This window comes from Engystomops pustulosus, chromosome 10 (assembly GCF_040894005.1).
Source record: "Engystomops pustulosus chromosome 10, aEngPut4.maternal, whole genome shotgun sequence".
Taxonomy (NCBI): Eukaryota; Metazoa; Chordata; class Amphibia; order Anura; family Leptodactylidae; genus Engystomops; species Engystomops pustulosus.
Window position 1 is genome coordinate 96,452,574 of NC_092420.1, and position 25,756 is coordinate 96,478,329.

General features: G+C 49.5%; 1 protein-coding gene across 15 annotated transcripts in view; it reads right to left on the minus strand.

Annotated features, from left to right (window-relative positions):
• Positions 1-25,756, minus strand: part of DOCK7 (dedicator of cytokinesis 7) — a 101,297-nt gene extending 75,541 nt beyond the window's left edge. For 8 of the 15 annotated variants that reach the window (XM_072128974.1, XM_072128971.1, XM_072128970.1 and 5 more), the window contains exons 1-7: positions 25,578-25,750; positions 7,168-7,270; positions 6,887-7,062; positions 6,652-6,720; positions 6,077-6,206; positions 2,441-2,653; positions 1,596-1,681 (exon numbers count right to left, since the gene is read on the minus strand). In XM_072128974.1, the coding sequence (XP_071985075.1) occupies positions 1,596-1,681; positions 2,441-2,653; positions 6,077-6,206; positions 6,652-6,720; positions 6,887-7,062; positions 7,168-7,270; positions 25,578-25,615 (815 nt within the window). In that variant the 5' untranslated portion in view covers positions 25,616-25,750. Of the gene's footprint in view, positions 1-1,595; positions 1,682-2,440; positions 2,654-6,076; positions 6,207-6,651; positions 6,721-6,886; positions 7,063-7,167; positions 7,271-25,577 lie in introns of all 15 variants that reach the window. The other 7 variants (XM_072128978.1, XM_072128977.1, XM_072128973.1 and 4 more) reach the window with 3 other exon arrangements.

The following is a 25,756-nucleotide window of genomic DNA, read 5'->3' on the forward strand; positions in this document are numbered from 1 at the left end:
TGATGAGAGTATGACTGCAGGGTCAGACTACAAAGGGTGATTGTAGTCTGTTACCAAGGAGACAAAACCTTCCTGATCAAGCCCTATTTTTTTTTTAAATCGAACATTCTCCAAGTGCACTGAGGGTGTGGCCTCACACAGCTGTGCTCTGTGCATTGTACCCACTAAATACTAGTTCCTGCAGTTGCATTCTACACCAAGCAAAGGGGATGTGGATTAAATCTGTGTCCGGAGCACAGCAGTCCTGGAATATAAAATCATAAGATCACAGTCCTGCTGCTACTAACAATATACAGAGGACACATTTCTCCAGGGACAATACACAACAATGTCTGCAGAGCGCATAGAGCAAAACAGTGTAAGAATACAACCCCAATGCACTTGAAGAAGCTACAAACCTGGCAACATATACAAAAGTCTGATAACACATCTCTCCAGGGACAATACATAACACTGGCTGCAGAGAGCACAGAGCACAGCAGTGTGAGGTCTGATTACACATCTCTCCAGGGACAATACATAACACTGGCTGCAGAGAGCACAGAGCACAGCAGTGTGAGGTCTGATTACACATCTCTCCAGGGACAATACATAACACTGGCTGCAGAGAGCACAGAGCACAGCAGTGTGAGGTCTGATTACACATCTCTCCAGGGACAATACATAACACTGGCTGCAGAGAGCACAGAGCACAGCAGTGTGAGGTCTGATTACACATCTCTCCAGGGACAATACATAACACTGGCTGCAGAGAGCACAGAGCACAGCAGTGTGAGGTCTGATTACACATCTCTCCAGGGACAGTACATAACACTGGCTGCAGAGAGCACAGAGCACAGCAGTGTGAGGTCTGATTACACATCTCTCCAGGGACAGTACCTAACACTCGTTGCAGAGAGCACAGAGCACAGCAGTGTGAGGCCTGATTACACATCTCTACAGGGACAATACATAACACTGGCTGCAGAGAGCACAGAGCACAGCAGTGTGAGGTCTGATTACACATCTCTCCGGGGACAATACCTAACACTGGCAGCAGAGAGCACAGAGCACAGCAGTGTGAGGCCTGATTACACATCTCACCAGGGACAATACATAACACTGTCTGCAGAGAGAACAGAGCAGAGCAGTGTGAGGACACACTCCCAGTGCACTTGGAGAAGCTACAATCCTGGAATATAAATCCATATATCACAGTCCTGCTGCTACAAACAATATATACAAAGGTCTGATTACACATCTCTCCAGGGACAATACATAACACTGGCTGCAGAGAGCACAGAGCACAGCAGTGTGAGGTCTGATTACACATCTCTCCAGGGACAATGAACCCAACACTGGCTGCAGAGAGCACAGAGCACCACAGTGTGAGTATATGAATCCATATATCACAGTCCTGCTGCCTCTAACAACCCCCACAGCTCTCTGGGGACAATACATAACACTGGCAGCAGATTTGCATTGCTAGAACTGCTGACAGATTCCCTGTACGATAGTTTTCAGGAGACTCCACATTCTTTCACAGATACAATAGTAACAATAATACGATGCGATATAAAATACTGAGGTCTGAACGTAACAGACACTGAACTTACTTGAGGGACAAGCATTTCACTAGCAGCCGCTGTCCAAAATGTTCTTTTGGTACGTCTGGCACGCTGAGACGCTCGATGGGCTCATCCTGCAGAGAAAATCCGCGTTTAGGTTTGACAGCTCTTGTGCATCTCCATGGTAACAGACTACAAACAACCCCTGTGTCGTCTGATCCTGCGGCCCGTTTCCAATTGTATGCCAATCTAAATTCATTGGGGCAGATTAACTTACCCGGCCCATTCACGATCCAGCGGTGCGTTCTCCGCGCTGGATTCGGGTCCGGCCGGGATTTATTAAGGCAGTTCCTCCGCTGTCCACCAGGTGGCGCTGCTGCGCTGAAGATCATCGGAACGCACTGGAATACACCGAGCCGGGCTGAGTGAAGGTAAGTGAAAATTTTTTTTTTTTTAAAAGCGGTGGTTTTTCCAAATCCGTTGGGTTTTCGTTCAGCCACGCCCCCGATTTCCGTCGCGTGCATGCCGATGCGCCACAATCCGATCGCGTGCGCCAAAATCCTGGGGTAATTCAGGGAAAAACCGGCGCAAATTGGAAATATTCGGGTAAAATGTCGGGAAAACGCGAATCGGGCCCTTAGTAAATTGAGTTAGGAGGTAACAGAGATGGAAACATTGTTTTTTGTAGTTTTTTGCAGGATCAGACTACACAGGGGTTTGTATAGTCTGTTACTATGGAGACAACTTTGTTTTATAAAGGAAAGGACAGAAACAATTGTACATTTTTTCTTATTACACCCTAGTTTGCAGAGGGTCTGTCCATGGGAACAGGCACCATATGGACCTTCACAGAGGTTTGTGCACCCACATAGTGATATAAAGGGGTCCTCTACCTCGTCCTGCGCCGGGTGCAGTGCAAACACTTCCTTGTGTCTGTTTGACTTCCTTTGGTGCTCATTTTGGTGGTCGATCTCCTCATTGGGGGTGCGGTCCAGGAGGTTGGATAACAAGGCGTCAGGGAGGGAGTTCTTCAGGTCGAATATGCTGCAAGCCCAACTCCCCCGGGGGGTGTCATCGATGGACATGGAGCGTCTCTTCAGATCATCCTGTAGGAGGGACAAGAAGAGAGACCCCCTCCATCAGATCCAGAGACTAATCACCTCCCCCGAGAACATCCCGAAAATCATCAGAAGCCAACACAAGATAATGAGACCCCAAGAGACAGAATAACCAAATTCTAGGAAAATCTGCCCAACATTCAGCGCACAACAAAGTTTTTTTGGGGTCTGAACTTTAGTATAATGATAAAACGCTTAAAGGGGTCGTCATGCATTAGAAATCATGGCGGCTTTCTCCCAGGCACAGCGCCACTGCGGTTCACAGGACGAGTCCGGTACTGCAGCTCAGCTGTATTGCAGTCAAACAGATGGGAGGTGCAATTCTCTATGTGTCCTGTGGACTAGGGGGGCGCTGGGTTTTGAATAGGAGACATCTTTAATCCAGTGCATATTTGTTAAAATTTTTCCCAGATTCTCAGGGAATTCTTATTAGGAATTAAAACATATTCAGTTTTGGGGGAAAATCACAGCTGCAGAGGCGTTTCTCAGACTCTGGGATTCTCATCAGACCAAGTGCTGACATCATGCTCATTGTGAGCACAAACTATCAACAGTCACGTGACCACTGAGGCGGCTCCCATCCAGTCACATGATCACTGAGGCGGCTCCCCACTAAGTCACGTGACCACTGAGGCGGCTCCCCACTAAGTCACGTGACCACTGAGGCGGCTCCCATCCGGTCACATGACCACTGAGGCGGCTCCCATCCGGTCACATGACCACTGAGGCGGCTCCCGACCGGTCACATGACCACTGAGGCGGCTCCCATCCGGTCACATGACCACTGAGGCGGCTCCCATCCGGTCACATGACCACTGAGGCGGCTCCCATCCGGTCACATGACCACTGAGGCGGCTCCCATCCGGTCACATGACCACTGAGGCGGCTCCCATCCGGTCACATGACCACTGAGGCGGCTCCCATCCGGTCAAATGACCACCGAGGCGGCTCCCATCCAGTCATGTGACCATAAAGGCCAATGATTGCGATATCAGCACTTGCCGCCCCAATAAAACTGAATGCGCCGGAGACTAAGAGCCGCCATTAGATCCCAACATAGAAGCAAAAGGTTTCTGACATTTTTATTTATATTATATCTTAGTCTCTTAAAGTGGTAACTTAAAGGGATGTTCCCACTTCAGCAAATTCATGTTATTGTTTGAAAGATGAAAAATGATAAAATTTTCCAATATACTTTCTGCATCAATTCCTCATGGTTTTCTAGATCTCTGCTTGCTGTCCTCCTATAGAAAGCTTCTATGTTTACTTCCAGTGGATAGAAATCTGACCCTGGTCACACAGGTGCGCGCCTCGTTATATCACACGGGTGCGCGCCTCGTTATATCACACGGGTGCGCGCCTCGTTATATCACACGGGTGCGCGCCTCGTTATATCACACGGGTGCGCGCCTCGTTATATCACACGGGTGCGCGCCTCGTTATATCACACGGGTGCGCGCCTCGTTATATCACACGGGTGCGCGCCTCGTTATATCACACGGGTGCGCGCCTCGTTATATCACACGGGTGCGCGCCTCGTTATATCACACGGGTGCGCGCCTCGTTATATCACACGGGTGCGCGCCTCGTTATATCACACGGGTGCGCGCCTCGTTATATCACACGGGTGCGCGCCTCGTTATATCACACGGGTGCGCGCCTCGTTATATCACACGGGTGCGCGCCTCGTTATATCACACGGGTGCGCGCCTCGTTATATCACACGGGTGCGCGCCTCGTTATATCACACGGGTGCGCGCCTCGTTATATCACACGGGTGCGCGCCTCGTTATATCACACGGGTGCGCGCCTCGTTATATCACACGGGTGCGCGCCTCGTTATATCACACGGGTGCGCGCCTCGTTATATCACACGGGTGCGCGCCTCGTTATATCACACGGGTGCGCGCCTCGTTATATCACACGGGTGCGCGCCTCGTTATATCACACGGGTGCGCGCCTCGTTATATCACACGGGTGCGCGCCTCGTTATATCACACGGGTGCGCGCCTCGTTATATCACACGGGTGCGCGCCTCGTTATATCACACGGGTGCGCGCCTCGTTATATCACACGGGTGCGCGCCTCGTTATATCACACGGGTGCGCGCCTCGTTATATCACACGGGTGCGCGCCTCGTTATATCACACGGGTGCGCGCCTCGTTATATCACACGGGTGCGCGCCTCGTTATATCACACGGGTGCGCGCCTCGTTATATCACACGGGTGCGCGCCTCGTTATATCACACGGGTGCGCGCCTCGTTATATCACACGGGTGCGCGCCTCGTTATATCACACGGGTGCGCGCCTCGTTATATCACACGGGTGCGCGCCTCGTTATATCACACGGGTGCGCGCCTCGTTATATCACACGGGTGCGCGCCTCGTTATATCACACGGGTGCGCGCCTCGTTATATCACACGGGTGCGCGCCTCGTTATATCACACGGGTGCGCGCCTCGTTATATCACACGGGTGCGCGCCTCGTTATATCACACGGGTGCGCGCCTCGTTATATCACACGGGTGCGCGCCTCGTTATATCACACGGGTGCGCGCCTCGTTATATCACACGGGTGCGCGCCTCGTTATATCACACGGGTGCGCGCCTCGTTATATCACACGGGTGCGCGCCTCGTTATATCACACGGGTGCGCGCCTCGTTATATCACACGGGTGCGCGCCTCGTTATATCACACGGGTGCGCGCCTCGTTATATCACACGGGTGCGCGCCTCGTTATATCACACGGGTGCGCGCCTCGTTATATCACACGGGTGCGCGGCTCGTTATATCACATGGGTGCATGGCTCGTTATATAACACAGGTGCATGGCTCGTTATATCACACAGGTGCGCGGCTCGTTATATCACACAGGTGCGCGGCTCGTTATATCACACGGGTGCATGGCTCGTTATATAACACAGGTGCATGGCTCGTTATATCACACAGGTGCGCGGCTCGTTATATCACACAGGTGCATGGCTCGTTATATAACACAGGTGCATGGCTCGTTATATCACACAGGTGCGCGGCTCGTTATATCACACGGGTGCATGGCTCGTTATATAACACAGGTGCATGGCTCGTTATATCACACAGGTGCGCGGCTCGTTATATCACACAGGTGCATGGCTCGTTATATAACACAGGTGCATGGCTCGTTATATCACACAGGTGCGCGGCTCGTTATATCACACAGGTGCGCGGCTCGTTATATCCCTGAAAAGAAACAATGAAGCTTCCTACAGAATGACAGCAAGCAGAGATGTAGAAAACCCTGAGGAATTGATCTAGAAAGTATATTGAAAATTTGTATAACTTTTCATTATTCAAACAACAACAATTACTGGCGTAAATGGGAACATCCCTTTAATACTGCGATTCCTTATAAATAATACAACCAGTCACCTGCTCGTCCTGGTAAGTGCTGCTCTCTGGACCTTCATCGGACTCAAAGATCTGCCGGGGAAGTCCCTTCTGCCTCTCCTTCTGCTTGTCCAAGGTGTTTGGGTTGAAGCCTGTGCCCAGCTTGTGGTATCTGTCACATATAGAATCTCTGATATACGTCACATTCCTTATGTATCCCCCATGCTTTACACTGAAGCTCTGCTTCTTCTAGTGGCTGCTGTGTATAAGCACAAGCCTCATAGACAAGGCGGGTGATAACTATTTCCACCTGTGTGATAACCATTGCACGGGGGGGGGGGGGGGTATTCCCACCCTATTTGGCTGATATAGAGATGAAAGAATTTCGTACATAATCCCCACCCATTCACACAGGACCCCAGTCATGTGAGTAGTGGAGGTCCCAGCAGTCAGACCCCCTCCCAATTATCCCCCTGCTATAGAAAAGGGGAAGTTGTGGGGATTTTTAGCTGCCAATAATCCGGCATGGGGATTTCCATGATGAGGTCCTCTCCTTCCCAGACCCATCCCTTATATCATCCTATACGGCTGCTGTATACGCTCCATAGGTCACTCACTTGCGGTTCACGACGGCCCAGTCCTCGGTGTAGCTCCGGACACAATCCTTGACATGTGGGTCCATTTCACTGTAAGAAAAGCCAAACAACTTATACCAGGATCCGTGACCAAAAATCCAGCAGCACAGAACTTCATGTTAGAGCGGTGTCGTCACAGTTGCGCCTCGTGTGATCACTACCTGCGACATCACGGTGCGACCTTGTGACCCGACGAACCCTAACCCCAGTGATTTACCTCTCCTCCGGCACGGATGACACCACCGTCCTGCATTCCCGCGGCGTGTAGACCACCTCCACATCGTCCGTGGGAAATTCACACAGATCTCTTAAAGGGCCGGAATCCGCGACTATCGGATGACTGGTGAGATATTCCTCAAAATCCACCGGGTCGACCACTTCTGTAAGAGGGACCTGAAAAAAATACAAGAGAGTTACAACTAGGGGCGGCAGCAGCTACTGTAATGTATGGATGCACAGCTGCCCACATGACACCAGAGAGCAATAGCTGAGACTTACCGAGGCATGGTGCGACCCTCCTCCACCAACGCTCAGGTTTTTGTGAAGCTGCGGGGAGCCATATTGTCCTGAGATTTGTTTGCGTACCTCTGCGGCCACAGTCCTGCAAAGAAAAGGTTAATAATATATGTAAAATGTATCAAATTGACACAATAAGCAAACATTCTGATACATGCAAGACAACATGGATATACACTGCGCAGGAACCGCCCTGTGACCCATTTGTGGATCTATTTGTACATTTCCAGGAGGGATAACAGAGGCGCAGTACGATTGCTGAGCTCCAGGATTGTTATATCAGAAGAATTTACAATGATTTACTGCCATGACATCAGTATGAGGAGCCCCTTTTACTTCAGGTGTAGCGGCCCCTTTAAGAGGCTCAGCTCTCACAAGACGCAATTATCTCCAATCCAAACCTCCGTGTCTGATATTTATGCATTAACAGATTAATATTAATAGCGACATTCTGAGCCCCATAAAAAGCGGAGGCGGCAGAAGCTGCGATGTGCAGAACGTGCCCCCCGGCCGTCCATCCGCCCTCCGTGTGCAAAATATCTGCAGCCGCAGCAGAAGAGTCAATAGATCTTTGTGTGCGGCGCAGACTGATGGGATCCGGCTCCGGGCTCAGATGATGGACGGCCGGGAATTACATATTTACAGAAAACATTAAAATGTAAGGAAAACGGCAGCTAGAAGGAGGGAAGGCGACGCCTGACAACTATGGGGGGGGGATAGGAAGGCGATCACCTATAGGGGGCAGAGTGAGGACTGGCACTGGGCGCCTTATACTATAGATGTGATCTGATGCCCTGTCCCAAAATATACAACAACCTCAGGACTGGGAGGGCGACAAAAATGGCAAAATGACTCCTCTTGTAACTTGATAACAAATGGGTGGAACATAGAATAAAGGAAATCTACCATCACAATCCATCCTGATAAACCAGGGACATTACTCATAGACCCAGGCACCGGGACTGCGGTAATAATCTTATATTTGTTATCCGTGGCCTCCTTCCTTCTAAAATCAACTTTCAAAACGATGCTAATGAGTCTCTGGTGTTACCAGAGCCACTCCATGTTGCGGCTTCACGGGCTGTTACATGGTCTCCCCCACCCTCTCTGTCTGCTGTAATCTCACACAGTGGGAGGAGGAAGTGTAACAGCCGGTGAAGTTATAGCACAGAGGGGTTCGGGTAAAACCCCCCCCACATCACTTCTGGCTCATTATTGTAAAAGGAAGGAGGTCATGGATTACAGATATAAGTAGATACCACAGTCCCAGTGCCTGGATCTAGGAGTAATGTCCCTGGGTTATTAGGATGGATGTTGATGGTAAGTTTCCGTTAAAACCGATTATAATCCTGCAGGACACACAGGTTCCTCCGCTCACAACAGAACATGTCCGGGCCTGATTACCACCTGGATGACCCGGAGAAGGTTGTGTGATCAGATGAGACCAAAACAGAACTTTATGCATCACCCTTGGAGGAAGAAGAAAAATAAGAACAACCCAAGAACAATATCCCAACCGTGAAAGGGGGGGGGGTCAGGACTGCACTGTATTGAGGGGAGGACGCAAGGGACAATGTATCGCCAGATTTCTGCACCCTCCTTTCCTTGGTAAGTGCACTAAAGGGTCGTGGCAGGGTCATGACCCCGAGACACACAGCCAGGGCAACCAAGGAGCATTTCATGGTACTGGAGAGGTCCAACCACTTCCCAGACCTTAACCCAATCCAAAATCTATGGAGGGCACTGAAGCTCAGTGTTACCCAGCGACCTCCCCAAAACCTAAAAGATCTGGAGAAGATCAATATGGAGGAGCCACAATCCCTGCTGCAAACTACAGGAGACGTCCAACCTCTAGAGCAGTGGTTCTCAACCTGTGGGTCGCAACCCCGGCGGGGGTCAAATGATCAAAACACAGGGGTCGCCTAAAGCCATCAGAGCCACGATTTTATTGCATTTTTTTGGCACGAATACAATATTCTTGTAGATGGTTTGGGGTCACCGCAACATGAGGAACTGTATTGCGGGGTCACAGCATTAGAAAGGTTGAGAACCACTGCTCTAAAGCTTCAAACAAAGGGCAATGGACCAAACATTAAGTTCCACTGAATCCAATATTTGTTTCCCTGCTGTAGCCATGACAGGCTCAGCTCTGCTACATCTGCACATATAGAACAGAAGTCACATATACTGCCGCGTCAGTCGTGTAAACAGGATATACAGTTATATCCTATGACTCGGTATGTGATGTTCTTTCCATAGAGAAACAAGAAGAGGACGATGGGTGGAGGGTAATCACTGGGCAGCGCCCCTAAATTACAGGCTGCCAGGGCCATGTCACCAGGGGACCCCGGCTGTGCACCCCAAAATAAGAAACTTTCATGCACTGCAAGGGGAGGAAGCAGGCAGGATAAAGCTTACATATGGATGTTCTGCAGATTATCAGGGCATGCTGGGAGTTGTAGTTATCACATTGATTTTATCAGTGGAGTATTTTTTTTAATAATGGGAAGAGGAAAACTCTGGGAGTCTAAAAGATTTAGGATTATCCCTTTTAATTTGAGATAAAAACACCATTAAACAAGATATTGGGAATAAAGCCTCCTGCAGAATCACACAGCTAGAGGGGCTTTGTCTGGGTGCCATAACTACTCCCTCACAATCTAATCACTGCTGGGACCCTTGGGGATACGTAGAATGGAAGTCCCAAGACTCCCCGAGGTGCCAAATAAAGGTTAGGACTTCAGCTTGTCCTTTAAACCGTCCCCAAAATCAGTGGAGAGGAGGGAAATTTATATGTGACTTCTGGGAAAGCTTCCAGGACAAGCCAATACCAAAGTCCTATGTAGTATAGGACAAAGAAACGTGTGGTCCCCAGTTCTGCAGATAGGGGGGACATCAATCAATCCCCAAAAGATTAAACCCCCGATTCAGTGGACAATGGGAAAATGTGTTATACAACAAAAACAAACCTTTAAATATTGACAGGAGAGAATCTACACAACAAGTATATTTGTAAATAAAGTTTGATACATTGTAACAGAAACCCTGAGAACACAGAACAAGTCCTGCAGGATGTAGATGGGATTTCTAGGAATAACAAATAAAATCAGGGCAAAATATTTGACACCCCAAACTGAGGCAACAATATAAAGAACAAGAATCTAGGACACAGAAAATCTTCGCGCCCCACTGACCCGTCATGTCCTCCTCATCAACACGGACTGGTAAATTACTACAGGAACAATAGAGGCGCCGATACAGGATTGTTACTGAGCTATGATCAAACCTGAGTGACACAGTTTGACCCATGGCTTGACAAGTGTACAACAGTGACTGCACCAGCAGCAGAATAGTGAGTGCAGCTCTGGAGTATAATACAGGATGTAACTCAGGATCAGTACAGGATAAGTAATGTCATGTATGTACACAGTGACTGCACCAGCAGCAGAATAGTGAGTGCAGCTCTGGGGTATAATACAGGATGTAACTCAGGATCAGTACAGGATAAGTAATGTCATGTATGTACACAGTGACTGCACCAGCAGCAGAATAGTGAGTGCAGCTCTGGAGTATAATACAGGATGTAACTCAGGATCAGTACAGGATAAGTAATGTCATGTATGTACACAGTGACTGCACCAGCAGCAGAATAGTGAGTGCAGCTCTGGAGTATAATACAGGATGTAACTCAGGATCAGTACAGGATAAGTAATGTCATGTATGTACACAGTGACTGCACCAGCAGCAGAATAGTGAGTGCAGCTCTGGAGTATAATACAGGATGTAACTCAGGATCAGTACAGGATAAGTAATGTCATGTATGTACACAGTGACTGCACCAGCAGCAGAATAGTGAGTGCAGCTCTGGGGTATAATACAGGATGTAACTCAGGATCAGTACAGGATAAGTAATGTCATGTATGTACACAGTGACTGCACCAGCAGCAGAATAGTGAGTGCAGCTCTGGGGTATAATACTGGATGTAACTCAGGATCAGTACAGGATAAGTAATGTCATGTATGTACACAGTGACTGCACCAGCAGCAGAATAGTGAGTGCAGCTCTGGAGTATAATACAGGATGTAACTCAGGATCAGTACAGGATAAGTAATGTCATGTATGTACACAGTGACTGCACCAGCAGCAGAATAGTGAGTGCAGCTCTGGAGTATAATACAGGATGTAACTCAGGATCAGTACAGGATAAGTAATGTCATGTATGTACACAGTGACTGCACCAGCAGCAGAATAGTGAGTGCAGCTCTGGGGTATAATACAGGATGTAACTCAGGATCAGTACAGGATAAGTAATGTCATGTATGTACACAGTGACTGCACCAGCAGCAGAATAGTGAGTGCAGCTCTGGGGTATAATACTGGATGTAACTCAGGATCAGTACAGGATAAGTAATGTCATGTATGTACACAGTGACTGCACCAGCAGCAGCATAGTCAGTGCAGCTCTGGAGTATAATAAAGGATGCAATCAGTAATTTAAATCTTTACGCGTATAAATAATAGACTCTGTGTCCTAGGCACAACTTGCCGAATTCCCCAATTCCAGCAACTGTTCAGGTCTGTGTGACTAATGCAAATGGAATGAGGGTTGAAAGATGACACCTGATAATAGAGAACAGAAGAGAAGAGTAAACCATAATATTATTCAGCACTGTACAGTACAGTGTAGTCCGTTACACAATCTAAGAAAGTCTCCGCCTGCACTCAAAATTCTGCTGGAAGATGAAAATATACTACATTTCTTATTCTGTATTATACCCCAGTGCTGCACTCACTATTCTGCTGCTGGTGCAGTCACTGTGTACATACATGACATTACTTATCCTGTACTGATCCTGAGTTACATCCTGTATTATACCCCAGAGCTGCACTCACTATTCTGCTGCTGGTGCAGTCACTGTGTACATACATGACATTACTTATCCTGTACTGATCCTGAGTTACATCCTGTATTATACTCCAGAGCTGCACTCACTATTCTGCTGCTGGTGCAGTCACTGTGTACATACATGACATTACTTATCCTGTACTGATCCTGAGTTACATCCTGTATTATACCCTAGAGCTGCACTCACTATTCTGCTGCTGGTGCAGTCACTGTGTACATACATGACATTACTTATCCTGTACTGATCCTGAGTTACATCCTGTATTATACTCCAGAGCTGCACTCACTATTCTGCTGCTGGTGCAGTCACTGTGTACATACATGACATTACTTATCCTGTACTGATCCTGAGTTACATCCTGTATTATACCCCAGAGCTGCACTCACTATTCTGCTGCTGGTGCAGTCACTGTGTACATACATGACATTACTTATCCTGTACTGATCCTGAGTTACATCCTGTATTATACTCCAGAGCTGCACTCACTATTCTGCTGCTGGTGCAGTCACTGTGTACATACATGACATTACTTATCCTGTACTGATCCTGAGTTACATCCTGTATTATACCCTAGAGCTGCACTCACTATTCTGCTGCTGGTGCAGTCACTGTGTACATACATGACATTACTTATCCTGTACTGATCCTGAGTTACATCCTGTATTATACTCCAGAGCTGCACTCACTATTCTGCTGCTGGTGCAGTCACTGTGTACATACATGACATTACTTATCCTGTACTGATCCTGAGTTACATCCTGTATTATACCCCAGAGCTGCACTCACTATTCTGCTGCTGGTGCAGTCACTGTGTACATACATGACATTACTTATCCTGTACTGATCCTGAGTTACATCCTGTAGATCTTTTATTTTATATAAAAGTAAAAAAAACATAACAATACAAACAAAACATAACATACAATATATACAATATCTTACTTGCTGGTCCAGCCACATTCACACCTAGTAAAAACAATAACTTAAAATACACCGAAATGAATGAACACCAAATACCACAACCCCCACCCAACCGATTATCACAACCTAAACCAAACCAATAAACAATAAGACAAGCCACACCCACAAATAAAACATAAATGACTATAAATATACATAAACCCACCCCACACCCTCTAATAACAAACCACCCCACACAGATCACATCCCACACCCATTTTTTTTTTTTTTTTTAATATATAATAACAAACACATAATACATACACACAACACTACACTAAACTAAATCCCTCGCCCGCACCCTCCCCTTCCCCCCAGACACTGGTCTAACGTCCAAAGTTTGCGTTAAGTAGTCCAGACCAGTGCCCAAGGTCAGTTCGTAAATCCCACCACCATCACCCCCCTCCCAACCTAACACTATGTCCCAAACCCCATTATATACAATATATACAGTATTTACAACATAACATAAAGAAAACAGAATACAAATAAAATCTCAACAACATCAATCAAAACCACATAAAGCCCAGGTTCGGCGCCTGCAAGCCCCTACATCACTATAACCTCAGAACACAAAACAAAAATCTACAGTGCAGCATCAGCCCCACACCAGGAGAGGAGACGACAGACTAAGGGACACTAAAGGAGAACCCCCTCCAAAGGAGAGAGGCCCTCCCCGTGCCCAGCCTCTCATACTCCAGAGAGCGCACCTTCACCAGGTCACCCAGAATGTTCCTAACCACCTCATCCACCGGGAGGATTTTACGCTGCGTCGATACTAAACACCGTGCGTTCCACGTGTGGTACCTGACCACTAGACTGACTAAGAATAACGTGCAGCGGTCCCGGCCACCCAGGCCTCTGAATGCTCCATAGGCCCACTCCGCATAGGAGAGACCGGCCAACCCGGGCCAATGGATGGAAGCGCCCACCCGGTTGTACACCTCTGTGTTAAAGGGGCACTGAAGCAGGAAGTGGTCCATGCTCTCCAGCAGGCCACCGCACTCCTCCCGGGGACAACCCCTTTCCTCAGAGCTCCTACACTTCAGATTGTCCCTCACACACAGCTTTCCATGGAAGCAGCGCCAAGTCACGTCCCAAAACTTCAAGGGGATCCTGATGGAATTCAATAAACTCAAACCCACCCTCAGATCCCGACTTGGGCAATCCCTGAGGGCCAGAGGCTTCTGGAAATGGGTCAACAGAACCCTCTTGTCAAGGACTTTCCTCGACATGGTCCTGATCTCCCACATTCCCAGACCCCACCGGCGAATCACCTTCAGAACCGGGGTAGCGTAAGCCGGAAGATGCCCATGAGGTGTACGGAGATCCTTCACTTGTCCTCCTGTCTCCCATTCCTGGAAGAAAGGCCGAAACCATCCCCTGCAGGAGTATACCCACGGAGGAGCCCTCTCTTTCCAGAGGTTTGCTACATTGATCTTAAGAAAGGTATTCACTAGGAACACCACAGGGTTGACCATACACAACCCTCCTTGTCTCCTCGTGCGGTAAGTAACCTCCCTCTTGATTAGGTTCAGCCTATTCCCCCATAACAGCTGGAAGAACAGACTGTACACCCGAGTCCAGAGGGGTTCTGGCAACATGCACACACTGCCCAGATAAATCAGTAACGGAAGCAGGTAAGTTTTAATCAGGTTAACCCTTTCTCTGAGGGTCAAAGACCAACCCTTCCACTGGTCCACCCTCTGAGCGGCGATCTTAAGCCTGCCGTCCCAGTTTTGCATGGGGTAATCCCCCTGGCCAAATTCGATGCCGAGAACTTTGGCAGAGTCTTGGGGCCCTGGAAGAGTGTCCGGGAGATCAAACCCTGGACCTCCCTCTCCCAGCCAGAGACTCTCACACTTATCCCGGTTGATCTTGGACCCAGAAGCCTCTGAGTAGCGGTTAACCTCTGACATCACCCATTGCGCCTCCCCTCCCGAGGACACGAAAACGGTGACATCATCAGCATACGCTACCACCCTCAGAGTGGCTTCCGGTGCTGCCCGATCCATCCCGACTCCCACCAACGGCCCACGATCAACCCTCCTAAGGAATGGGTCAATCGCGAACACATACAGTAGTGGGCTCAGAGGACAACCCTGGCGAACACCAGACCCGACCTCAAAAGAGCGGCCAATCCAACCGTTTACAAGCGGGAAACTCTCTGCCCCTGCGTACAAAACTTTCAGCCAATTCACAAACTCCCCCGGCAGGCCATACCTCAGAAGGACAGACCAGAGGTACTCGTGGTTAACCCGATCAAACGCTTTTGCCTGATCCAAGGACAGCAAGTACCCCTTCCAGTTACCAGCCCTGCCCTGCTCCACTGCCTCCCGGACACAAAGCACAGCACTAAATGTACTGCGGCCTGGAACAGAGCAGTGCTGGGTCCCCGAAAGGAGCCGGGGCGCAAACTGCACCAGACGATTAAACAGCACCTTTGCCAAAACCTTTCTGTCCGTATTGAGAAGCGCTATGGGACGCCAGTTCTCAATACGAGATCGGTCCTTACCCTTTGACAGGATGATCAGGGCAGACCTCCTCATTGACTTCGGCAAAGTGCCCGAGGAAAGACACTCATTGAATACCTCAGTCAAGAGGGGAACCAAGGCGTCCTTAAAGGTCTTATAGAACTCAGATGTTAAGCCATCCGGACCTGGCGATTTCTTGAGGGCGAGCCCTTCAATCGCCCGGCTGACTTCCTCTTCCCTGATCATCTCTGTCAAAACATCAAGAGAGGGGTCTACTCCTGGCTCAGGGACAGTTTCAGCCAGGAAAGCCGACATCACATCCCGATCTAGATCCTTCCTGCCCAAGAGGTGCGAGTAGAAGGATCTGACGACCTCCAGAATCCCTGATCTGGACCTTTTCAGGGATCCCGTACTGTCAACCAGTCCCGTGACAACTTTACCATTCACTGACATCTTGCAGTTTCTGTAAGGGTCGGGCGAGCGGTATTTCCCGTAATCCCTCTCAAAAACCAAAGATGCGTGTCTATCGTACTGACACCTCTTCAGCAAGGATTTCACTCTGGAGATGTCCTCACGACTACCTCCAGTCGAGACGAGATGCTCGAGTTTCCTCCTCAGGCCCTGATACAGGCGGTACCTGTCCAGGCTCCTGAGGCTCGAGAGCTGGCGGAAGAATCTCGCCACCCTTTTCTTGAGCATCTCCCACCACTCTGACTTACTGCTACAAAGGCCCAGCAATGGTACCTGGCTCTGAAGAAAGTCCTCGAAGGATTGTCTTATCTCCGCTTCTTCCAGGAGAGACGAATTGAGCTTCCAGTAGCCTCTTCCCATCCGGGGGGTCTCTGTAACATTCAGAGAAAACAAAATTAGACAGTGGTCGGAGAACTCCACCTCAACAACGGACACTGCTGAAGAGATGGCTTCCTCCTTTAAATAAAACCTGTCTATTCTAGACCTGCAGCTACCCCTATAATAGGTGAACCCCGCGTGGCCTGGGGTGTGCCGGATGTGGACATCCACCAGGCGAGCCTCACTGGCTATGCTATTAAGAGCGACGCTATCATAAGTCAGCTTGTCTCTGGAACCTCCCCTATCCTGGGACCTCGTGACAGCATTGAAGTCCCCTCCAAAGACCACCTGCCGACTTGTAAAAAGGTAGGGCTTGATCCTCATAAAGAGACACTTCCTGTCCCACTTGGACTGGGGACCATAGATGTTAATTAGGCGAAGTTCTTGTCCCTTCATGAGGACATCCAGGATCAGGCACCTCCCCATTTCTAACTCAACAACTCGTCGGCATTCTACCGGTGCGGTAAAAAGGACCGCCACTCCGCTATACGGCTCGGCCGCAAGAGACCAGTAGGAAGGCCCATGTCTCTATTCTCTCTTAGCTTTAAACACGGCCGCCAAATCTGGCAGCCTGGTCTCCTGCAAAAATAAAATGTCGGCTTCAACACGGCCGAGAAAATCAAAGGCCGCAAATCTAGCCGCATCAGACTTAATGCTGGCGACATTAATGGACGCCAGCGTCAACGGAGTGGGTGCCGCCATCATGAGTGATTGAGTTGGATGGCTTTCTTTTTACCCATCTTACCACCACCCTCGGGAAATGAACACCCCCATTTTAGACATATTGTGGTGTCCATCTCCCGCACCTCTGATGCTTCAGGGGCAGATCCAGGACCTGCCCCCTCATCCTCGTCTCCAGACTCTGGGCCAGTCTCCCCTCCTGAGGACCCTGACTCCCCAGGGGGAGACTCGGCACCCCCTGCAGGCCCCTCCGCCACCTCTGGCCCTTCACCCTCAGCCCCTTCATCGGCAGGAGAGGCTCCATCCAGGGCCAGGAACCGATTTGAAAGTTCGACCAGCGGGGGGTCGGTTGCACCTTCCTTGGGTATCTTAGTCAGGGAGGGAGAAGATCTTACACCCCCCTTCTTTTTACCCTTTTTCTTCTTTTTGGCGCCACGCTTACGCTTTTCCTCTAGCCACACCCTATTATCCTCATCCATACTCTCATAATGGGAGGAGTCTGAGGACGTGGCACCTTCCTCTTTCTCGATCCTCCTGACCTCCTCATCCAGTACATCATCCCCTGGGGCCTCAGCGACAGGTGTGGTCTCCAGGACAGCGCCAGAGGTCGTCCCAGCAGCCCGAGACTCCCCCCGCTCTCTCTCCTGTTGACGCTTCTCTAGACGCCTTAGCTGGGCAGGCGTCTTTTTCCTGTCTTTCTTCCTTGGCCCCTCCATTCCTCCGCCTCTGCTAGTCCCCTCCCCAGCAGATTCAGCCTCATGGCTTTCACCCGCTGAGGCTGAGCCTGCATTAGCGAAGGAAAGAGGACAACGACTGTACGGGTGACCGAGATCACCACACAGGTTACACCTAATCTGCCCTGTACAGGATGCAGCAAGATGGCCGACACCCCCACACAACGCACACTTCTGCACGGTGCAGTTTGCGCTGAAATGTGTGGGGTCACCGCACCTGTGACACAGCTTAGGCTGCCCCCGGTAGAAGATCAGGATCCGATCCCTCCCCAGGAAGGCTGATGAAGGGATGTGGGCGACTGAGTTACCTGAACGTCTCAACTTCACCATGAAGGTCCAGGCCCCTGACCAGATACCATACTCATCACGATTTTTCTCAGGTACTCCCAGTACCTCTCCATAACGATTTATCCAGGTCATGATGTCAAAGCAAGATAGTGATTCGTTACGGGTAAGAACGGTCACTTTCTTGAGTTCGCTCTGGCGGGACACTGCTTGCACAGCAAAGTCCCGCCACTCGGGCTCGTTGTATCTCAGCTCATAGTTGGACCAGAAGAGCTCAAGCCCCTCCGGCCGAACAAAGCTGATATCAAACTCAGATGTACCATAGGGATGGATCAAGGCAAAGATGTCAGCCGCCTTGAAGTCCATCTTCAGCAGCAGCTCAACTACTCGTGCCCGAGGGGGACACACATCACTGCCACGCCACCGAAGACGGACCACATTCCTACGGTTAGCACCCGGCCCGGTTGTCGGGAGCGACCATGATGTCTCCCTGCCTCTTTGCTCTCGGAAGGCAGACAGGCCGTGCCTCTCTATCCAAAATGACAAATCAACCTCCTGACCCGCTACATTGATCGTCCTTTCTCCCTTCTGTAAGGCCTGCAGGAGGCGCCGTTGCAAAAAGCCGTCCCCAGAGCCCAGAGACGAGGATGATGGAACCCTACTTCCCCCAGCAGCGACACTGGCATAGCTCTTAATAGGGGCCGCCACTGGGGGAGCAACCGGACCAACCCCTGCACCTTCCTCATTAACACTACCCACCTCAGCCGCGCCACCCACACCACCAGTCACTCCATCACTCACCCCCAAAGCTGGAAAAGATTCAGCACCACTCACACCATTCACATTATCCACCACAACATTACTGACACCATTCACACTGGCTGGACCAGCACCAACATCAGGGGACATGACCACCTCCGCATCTTCGGGCACAAGGGACGGGGGTCCCCTCGCAGAGCATCGCCCAAAGGGGACCACAACTCTTGTCACACTTGTGCCCTCCGCATCATCGGTAGCAGATGTTATTTTACTTTTTCTGTTGCTTGGTAACATTCGCCGCTGCTCTTTAGCCGGTGTGAGGCGCCGCTGATCTCCAGTCTCCACAGAATGTGCATTATCCCCAACACCGACACAAAATAATACTTTTTGTTTGGGAGGTTCGGAGCCCTCAGCCTCAGCGACCCCTCCACACTGCCCCCGCCTCTCAACTGGGTGATCAGCAGCGACAGCATGAAGAGGCGCCGAGGCACCGGAAGCTGCCACCAGTGCCGGGCTATCCCCCCCTCCCACTGGGGGACGCACCACAGCACTGGATTTTGATGTTATCGCCACATCCGAGCCGCCCTGAATGTCCGGCCTTGCGGCCGATGCCTCCCCTGCTCCCCCACTGTTACCACAAACAGAGACGGAGCCCATCGCCACACCAGATGTCACACCTGTAATCTCCCTGCACCTTTGCACCGGGTCCACAGCAGAACTCGGGGGGGTTTGGGTAGCAGGGCTTGCACAGTGAGCTGACCCTGCGCTTTGCCCGGGGGGGTGTACAGGGAGGGGGGTAAAGATGAAACGTACCTCTTCTTGCTGCTTTGGCCTGGTCTTCTTACTCTTCCTCCGGCTGCTCCCCCCAGCGGCTTCCTCTGGGAGCTCATCACCAAAGGAAAAGTTCTCCATGCGCACTGGGGACTCGAGCAGCCGGATCTCTGCCATGAGCGCCCCTCCCTGGCTGCCGGTGTCACTGTCCTCCCCCAAGCGAGGTGTTACTGCTGGCTGTCCTGCAGGGGGCCCACTGCACGAGGCCTGCTGATCTTCCTGCAGGCCGCCAGGTGGGAACTGCTGCTCGTTATCATCATCATCATCCTCCTCCTCCACCTGGCTCGCAGGCTGCAACCCCATCAGCCTTTGCTCTCTGTTATCAGCCATCTGAGCAAATCTATCGTCATTAACAAGTTTTTCTTTGAACGGACCGCTATTATCTAATATGAAAGTTTTTCTTTTATCAAGCTTAGCAATCTCTGCCTTCAGGTGGTTAATTTCTCCATTAATTTCTATTTTGCGCTTCTTTTGCGCTGTGTTCGCCCTGGCGCGGGCACATCGCAGCTCCTCCCGGAGCCTCCTGATGGTCTTAGTCGCCTCTTCGTACTCACAGAGGTGGCTCTGGACCCGGGAGGCATAGGTGGACAAAGACTCCCGGGGCCCCTGCACCGCCCAGCCTCCCCCCGCATGGTCAGCCTTACCTCTGTGAGCACTCCGCTTCATGGCTCCAGCCCCGGAAGGACCGCTCTCACCCGCACCATCATGGACATCCAGCTTCTGGGTTTGCCTCTTAACACTAGACTCAGGGGGAGTAGGAGCTGTATTACTACGACTCCTGGTGGATCGTCTCACCCCTGAGTCCTCCATAGCGCTGGCCGGTAGCTGGCTACCCCTGCCCCCCGCCGGCCTGGCCCGGGAAGCAGGAGCCTGGGGCTTGCCGCTCTGGCTCATGCCTGGAAACCCACCCCCTCCCTGGGAAGGGAGAGAGCAGGCCCCAGGTGGAGGTGGATTATTCGTGGAGCTCAGAGCAGCAGCAGCACACAGCCTCTCACAGCAACAGACAGAGCTTAACGATGTAACGAGCTCCAGAGATGCACTCACTATCTGCTGCTGGTGCAGTCACTGTGTACATACATGACATTACTTATCCTGTACTGATCCTGAGTTACATCCTGTATTATACTCCAGAGCTGCACTCACTATTCTGCTGCTGGTGCAGTCACTGTGTACATACATGACATTACTTATCCTGTACTGATCCTGAGTTACATCCTGTATTACACCCCAGAGCTGCACTCACTATTCTGCTGCTGGTGCAGTCACTGTACATACATGACATTACTTATCCTGTACTGATCCTGAGTTACATCCTGTATTACACCCCAGAGCTGCACTCACTATTCTGCTGCTGGTGTAGTCACTGTACATACATGACATTACTTATCCTGTACTGATCCGGAGTTACATCCTGTATTATACCCCAGAGCTGCACTCACTATTCTGCTGCTGGTGCAGTCACTGTGTACATACATGACATTACTTATCCTGTACTGATCCTGAGTTACATCCTGTATTATACTCCAGAGCTGCACTCACTATTCTGCTGCTGGTGCAGTCACTGTGTACATACATGACATTACTTATCCTGTACTGATCCTGAGTTACATCCTGTATTATACTCCAGAGCTGCACTCACTATTCTGCTGCTGGTGCAGTCACTGTGTACATACATGACATTACTTATCCTGTACCGATCCTGAGTTACATCCTGTATTATACTCCAGAGCTGCACTCACTATTCTGCTACTGGTGCAGTCACTGTGTACATACATGACATTACTTATCCTGTACTGATCCTGAGTTACATCCTGTATTATACTCCAGAGCTGCACTCACTATTCTGCTGCTGGTGCAGTCACTGTGTACATACATGACATTACTTATCCTGTACTGATCCTGAGTTACATCCTGTATTATACTCCAGAGCTGCACTCACTATTCTGCTGCTGGTGCAGTCACTGTGTACATACATCATATTACTTACCCAGTATTATACTCCAGAGCTGCACTCACTATTCTGCTGCTGGTGCAGTCACTGTATATACATGACATTACTTCTCCTGTACTGATCCTGAGTTACATCCTGTATTATACCCCAGAGCTGCACTCACTATTCTGCTGCTGGTGCAGTCACTGTGTACATACATGATATTACTTATCCAGTATTATACTCCAGAGCTGCACTTACTAATCTGCTGCTGGTGCAGTCACTGTATATACATGACATTACTTCTCCTGTACTGATCCTGAGTTACATCCTGTATTATACCCCAGAGGTGAACTCACTATTCTGCTGCTGGTGCAGTCACTGTGTACATACATCATATTACTTATCCAGTATTATACTCCAGAGCTGCACTCACTATTCTGCTGCTGGTGCAGTCACTGTATATGCATGACATTACATATCCTGTACTGATCCTGAGTTACATCCTGTATTATACCCCAGAGGTGCACTCACTATTCTGCTGCTGGTGCAGTCACTGTGTACATACATGACATTACTTATCCTGTACTGATCCTGAGTTACATCCTGTATTATACCCCAGAGCTGTACTCACTATTCTGCTGCTGGTGCAGTCACTGTGTACAAACATGACATTACTTATCCTGTACTGATCCTGAGTTACATCCTGTATTATACCCCAGAGCTGCACTCACTATTCTGCTGCTGGTGCAGTCACTGTGTACATACATGACATTACTTATCCTGTACTGATCCTGAGTTACATCCTGTATTATACCCCAGAGCTGCACTCACTATTCTGCTGCTGGTGCAGTCACTGTGTACGTACATGACATTACTTATCCTGTACTGATCCTGAGTTACATCCTGTATTATACTCCAGAGCTGCACTCACTATTCTGCTGCTGGTGCAGTCACTGTGTACATACATGACATTACTTATCCTGTACTGATCCTGAGTTACATCCTGTATTATACCCCAGAGCTGCACTCACTATTCTGCTGCTGGTGCAGTCACTGTGTACATACATGACATTAATTACTCTGTAGTATACACACGGCGACTCCTCCAGCAGAATAGTGAGTGCAGCTCTGGAGTATAATCCCTGCTCCGTACACGTTGTGTCCTGTGTAGTCACAGTTGTAAGTGGTGATTACGGTGCAGTATTCTCCATGTATTATATCAGTATATTATGAGGGTGTGGAGGATATAATCGTCCTCTTCCCTATATATGGCCTGTACTGGATCAGCGCCGGGCTGGGGCTCGGGTCCTGGTTCAGACCTGTCAATAATCCTCTTGTTACTAGTAATTATAGAAATCCATTAGAACAATCGCTTCCTATTGTATTCCAGGGATCGCCTCATCCCGCCCGGAATTTACGATACAGATCAAAAGGAGACAGAACCCCGGCAGCCGCCCCTGTCCTGCCGACCTCCCTACACCCTGCCCGGACATGCTGGGAGTTGTTGTACTGGGCTGACAGTATCAGGGGTTATTATAAGGTAACAAATATGGGGTGCAGGATTCTGGGCTGATTATTATGGCTGATGATCATAATTTGGGGGTGTCAGAAGAATGACAATATTGGGGGGGTGGATATAATGGGGGCAGGGAATGAGGTTATCATTGGATTTTGAAGACTTTTGGGGAGCAGTTTCCATCGGGTGTTATGATAGGGAGTGATATTTTGGGGTGCAGGTATCAGGGGTTGAGAGTTCTTTTAGGGTTGTGACATTTTGGGAATGGTCTGGTTTGGGGTGCAGTTATCACAATTGGTTATTGTAGGACATGATCTATAGGGGAGCAGTTATCAGGGTTATTAAAGGGGGTGAATATTTGGGGTGCACCTATCAAGGTTATTATGGGGTAACATCTTAGGGTACAGATTTCAGTGTTTTAAAAGGATGAGATTTTTTGAGGTCTGGTAGAAGCGGATGAAATTTTAGGAAACATCAAGAAGCGATAGAGTAGGACGTGATATTTTGGGGTGCAGGTATCAGGAGTTATTCAAGGGGGGATTTAGGGGGGTAGCAATAAGAAATATTACAAGGGGGTTGTATTATGGGGTGCAGACATCGGGGGTGTCATGTGTTGTGGTACTGGGGTGATATTGTGGGGTGCTGTTCATCAGGTGAGATATTTGTGGGTGCAGGTGCTAAATGCTAGGGAATTATTGGGGTGTGATATTGATATGCAGTGATATTGTGGGGGGCAGATATCAGATCTGTTATGGGGGTGATGAGGGGCGATCACATTTGTTATAGGAGTGTGGGTGCAGGATCTAGGGAAGGTGATGGTATCTGGGATAATATTGGGGTGTCAGATCGGGGTATTATAATGCAATGATATTGTGGGGGGCAGATATCAGGGCTATAATAAGAGGTCATATTTTGGGGAGCAGGGTCACTATAGGGAGGATGATTTGGGATGTATATAGTGTATTACAGGGGTCTGTTTTATAGGGGGTGATGTTTTGGGGTGTACACTATGTTCTCACAGGAGGGGTATTATTTTGGGGTGCAGCATTATTATAGAGGGGGCGATATTTTGGGGTGTACCCAGTGCTATTCCCGGGGTAGTGTTTGAGGTGCAGGTTATTATAGGGGGTAATTGTTTTGGGGGTGTAAATTGGGGGTTACGGTTACTATGAGGGTAATCATTTGGGGTATACATACTGCTATCCTGTGATAATACTCGGAGTGCAGGTATTATAGGGAGATATTTAGGGTGAACACACTATTTGGGGTGCAGGTATTATAGGGAGATATTTAGGGTGAACACACTATTTGGGGTGCAGGTTATTATAGGGAGATATTTAGGGTGTACACACTATTTGGGGTGCAGGTTATTATAGGGTGAAATGTTGGGGTGTACATACTGCTGTTCACGGTGATATTTGAGGGTTCAGTTATTATAGGGGATGATATGTTGTGCTATTCCCAGGAATAATATTTGGGGTGCAATTATCATAGTGAGATGATATTAGGGGTGTACATACTGTTGTCCTGTGATAATATTTGGGGTGTAGGTTATTCTAGGGGGGGGGTGATATGTTGGGGGTGCAGGTTATTATAGGGGGGGTGATATGTTGGGGGTGCAGGTTATTATAGGGGGGTGATATGTTGGGGGTGCAGGTTATTATAGGGGGTGATATGTTGGGGTGTACATTGTGCTATTCCCAGGGGTGATATTTGGGGTACAGTTATTATTGGGGTGATATGTTGGGGTGCAGTTATTTTTGGGAGACATACTGTTGTCCTGTGATAATATGTTGGGGTGCAGCATATTATAAGGGGTGATATATTGGTGTGCAGTTAGTATAGGGGGTGATATTTGGGATTTACATTGTGCTATTCCCAGGGGTGACATGTTGGGGTGCAGATATTATAGGGGGTGATATATTGGGTGTAGTTATTATTGGTGGTGATATGTTGGGGTGCAGATATTATAGGGGATGATATATTGGGGTGCAGTTATTATTGGGAGATGATATTTGGGGTGTACATACATGGGGTGTAGTAATTATAGGGGTGATATATTAGGGTGCAGTTAGTATAGGGGGTGATATTTGGGATTTACATTGTGCTATTCCCAGGGGTGCCATGTTGGGGTGCAGATATTTTAGGGGGTGATATATTGGGGTGCAGTTATTATTGGGAGATGATATTTGGGGTGTACATACATGGGGTGTAGTAATTATAGGGGTGATATATTAGGGTGTAGTAATTATAGGGGTGATATATTAGGGTGTAGTTATTGTAGGGGGTGATATTTGGGGGTGCAGCTCCCTGTGTTCCCCTGTCCCCGTCCTCCGGCTCCTCCTCCCCGGCCTCTCCCGCACACAATGCCCGGGGCCCGGCCTGACAGTCGGGGATGAGCTGGGGCTGTGGCTGTGTCCGGCCTGTGCTCCCCGCCGCTCCCGGCCTGCGGCCCCCGTTACCTGCTGATCTTCTGGGCGAAGGCGCGGCGCTCGGCCATGGCCGCCACACGGAGGCTCCCGGCGGAGGGAAGATCGGGAGCGCTGGGGAGCGGAGTGCGCGCTGCTCAGGGGGAATACGGCGGCGGCGGCGGCGGCCGGCTACCGTAATGACCGCAAGAGACGCGCAGCACAGACAAGGG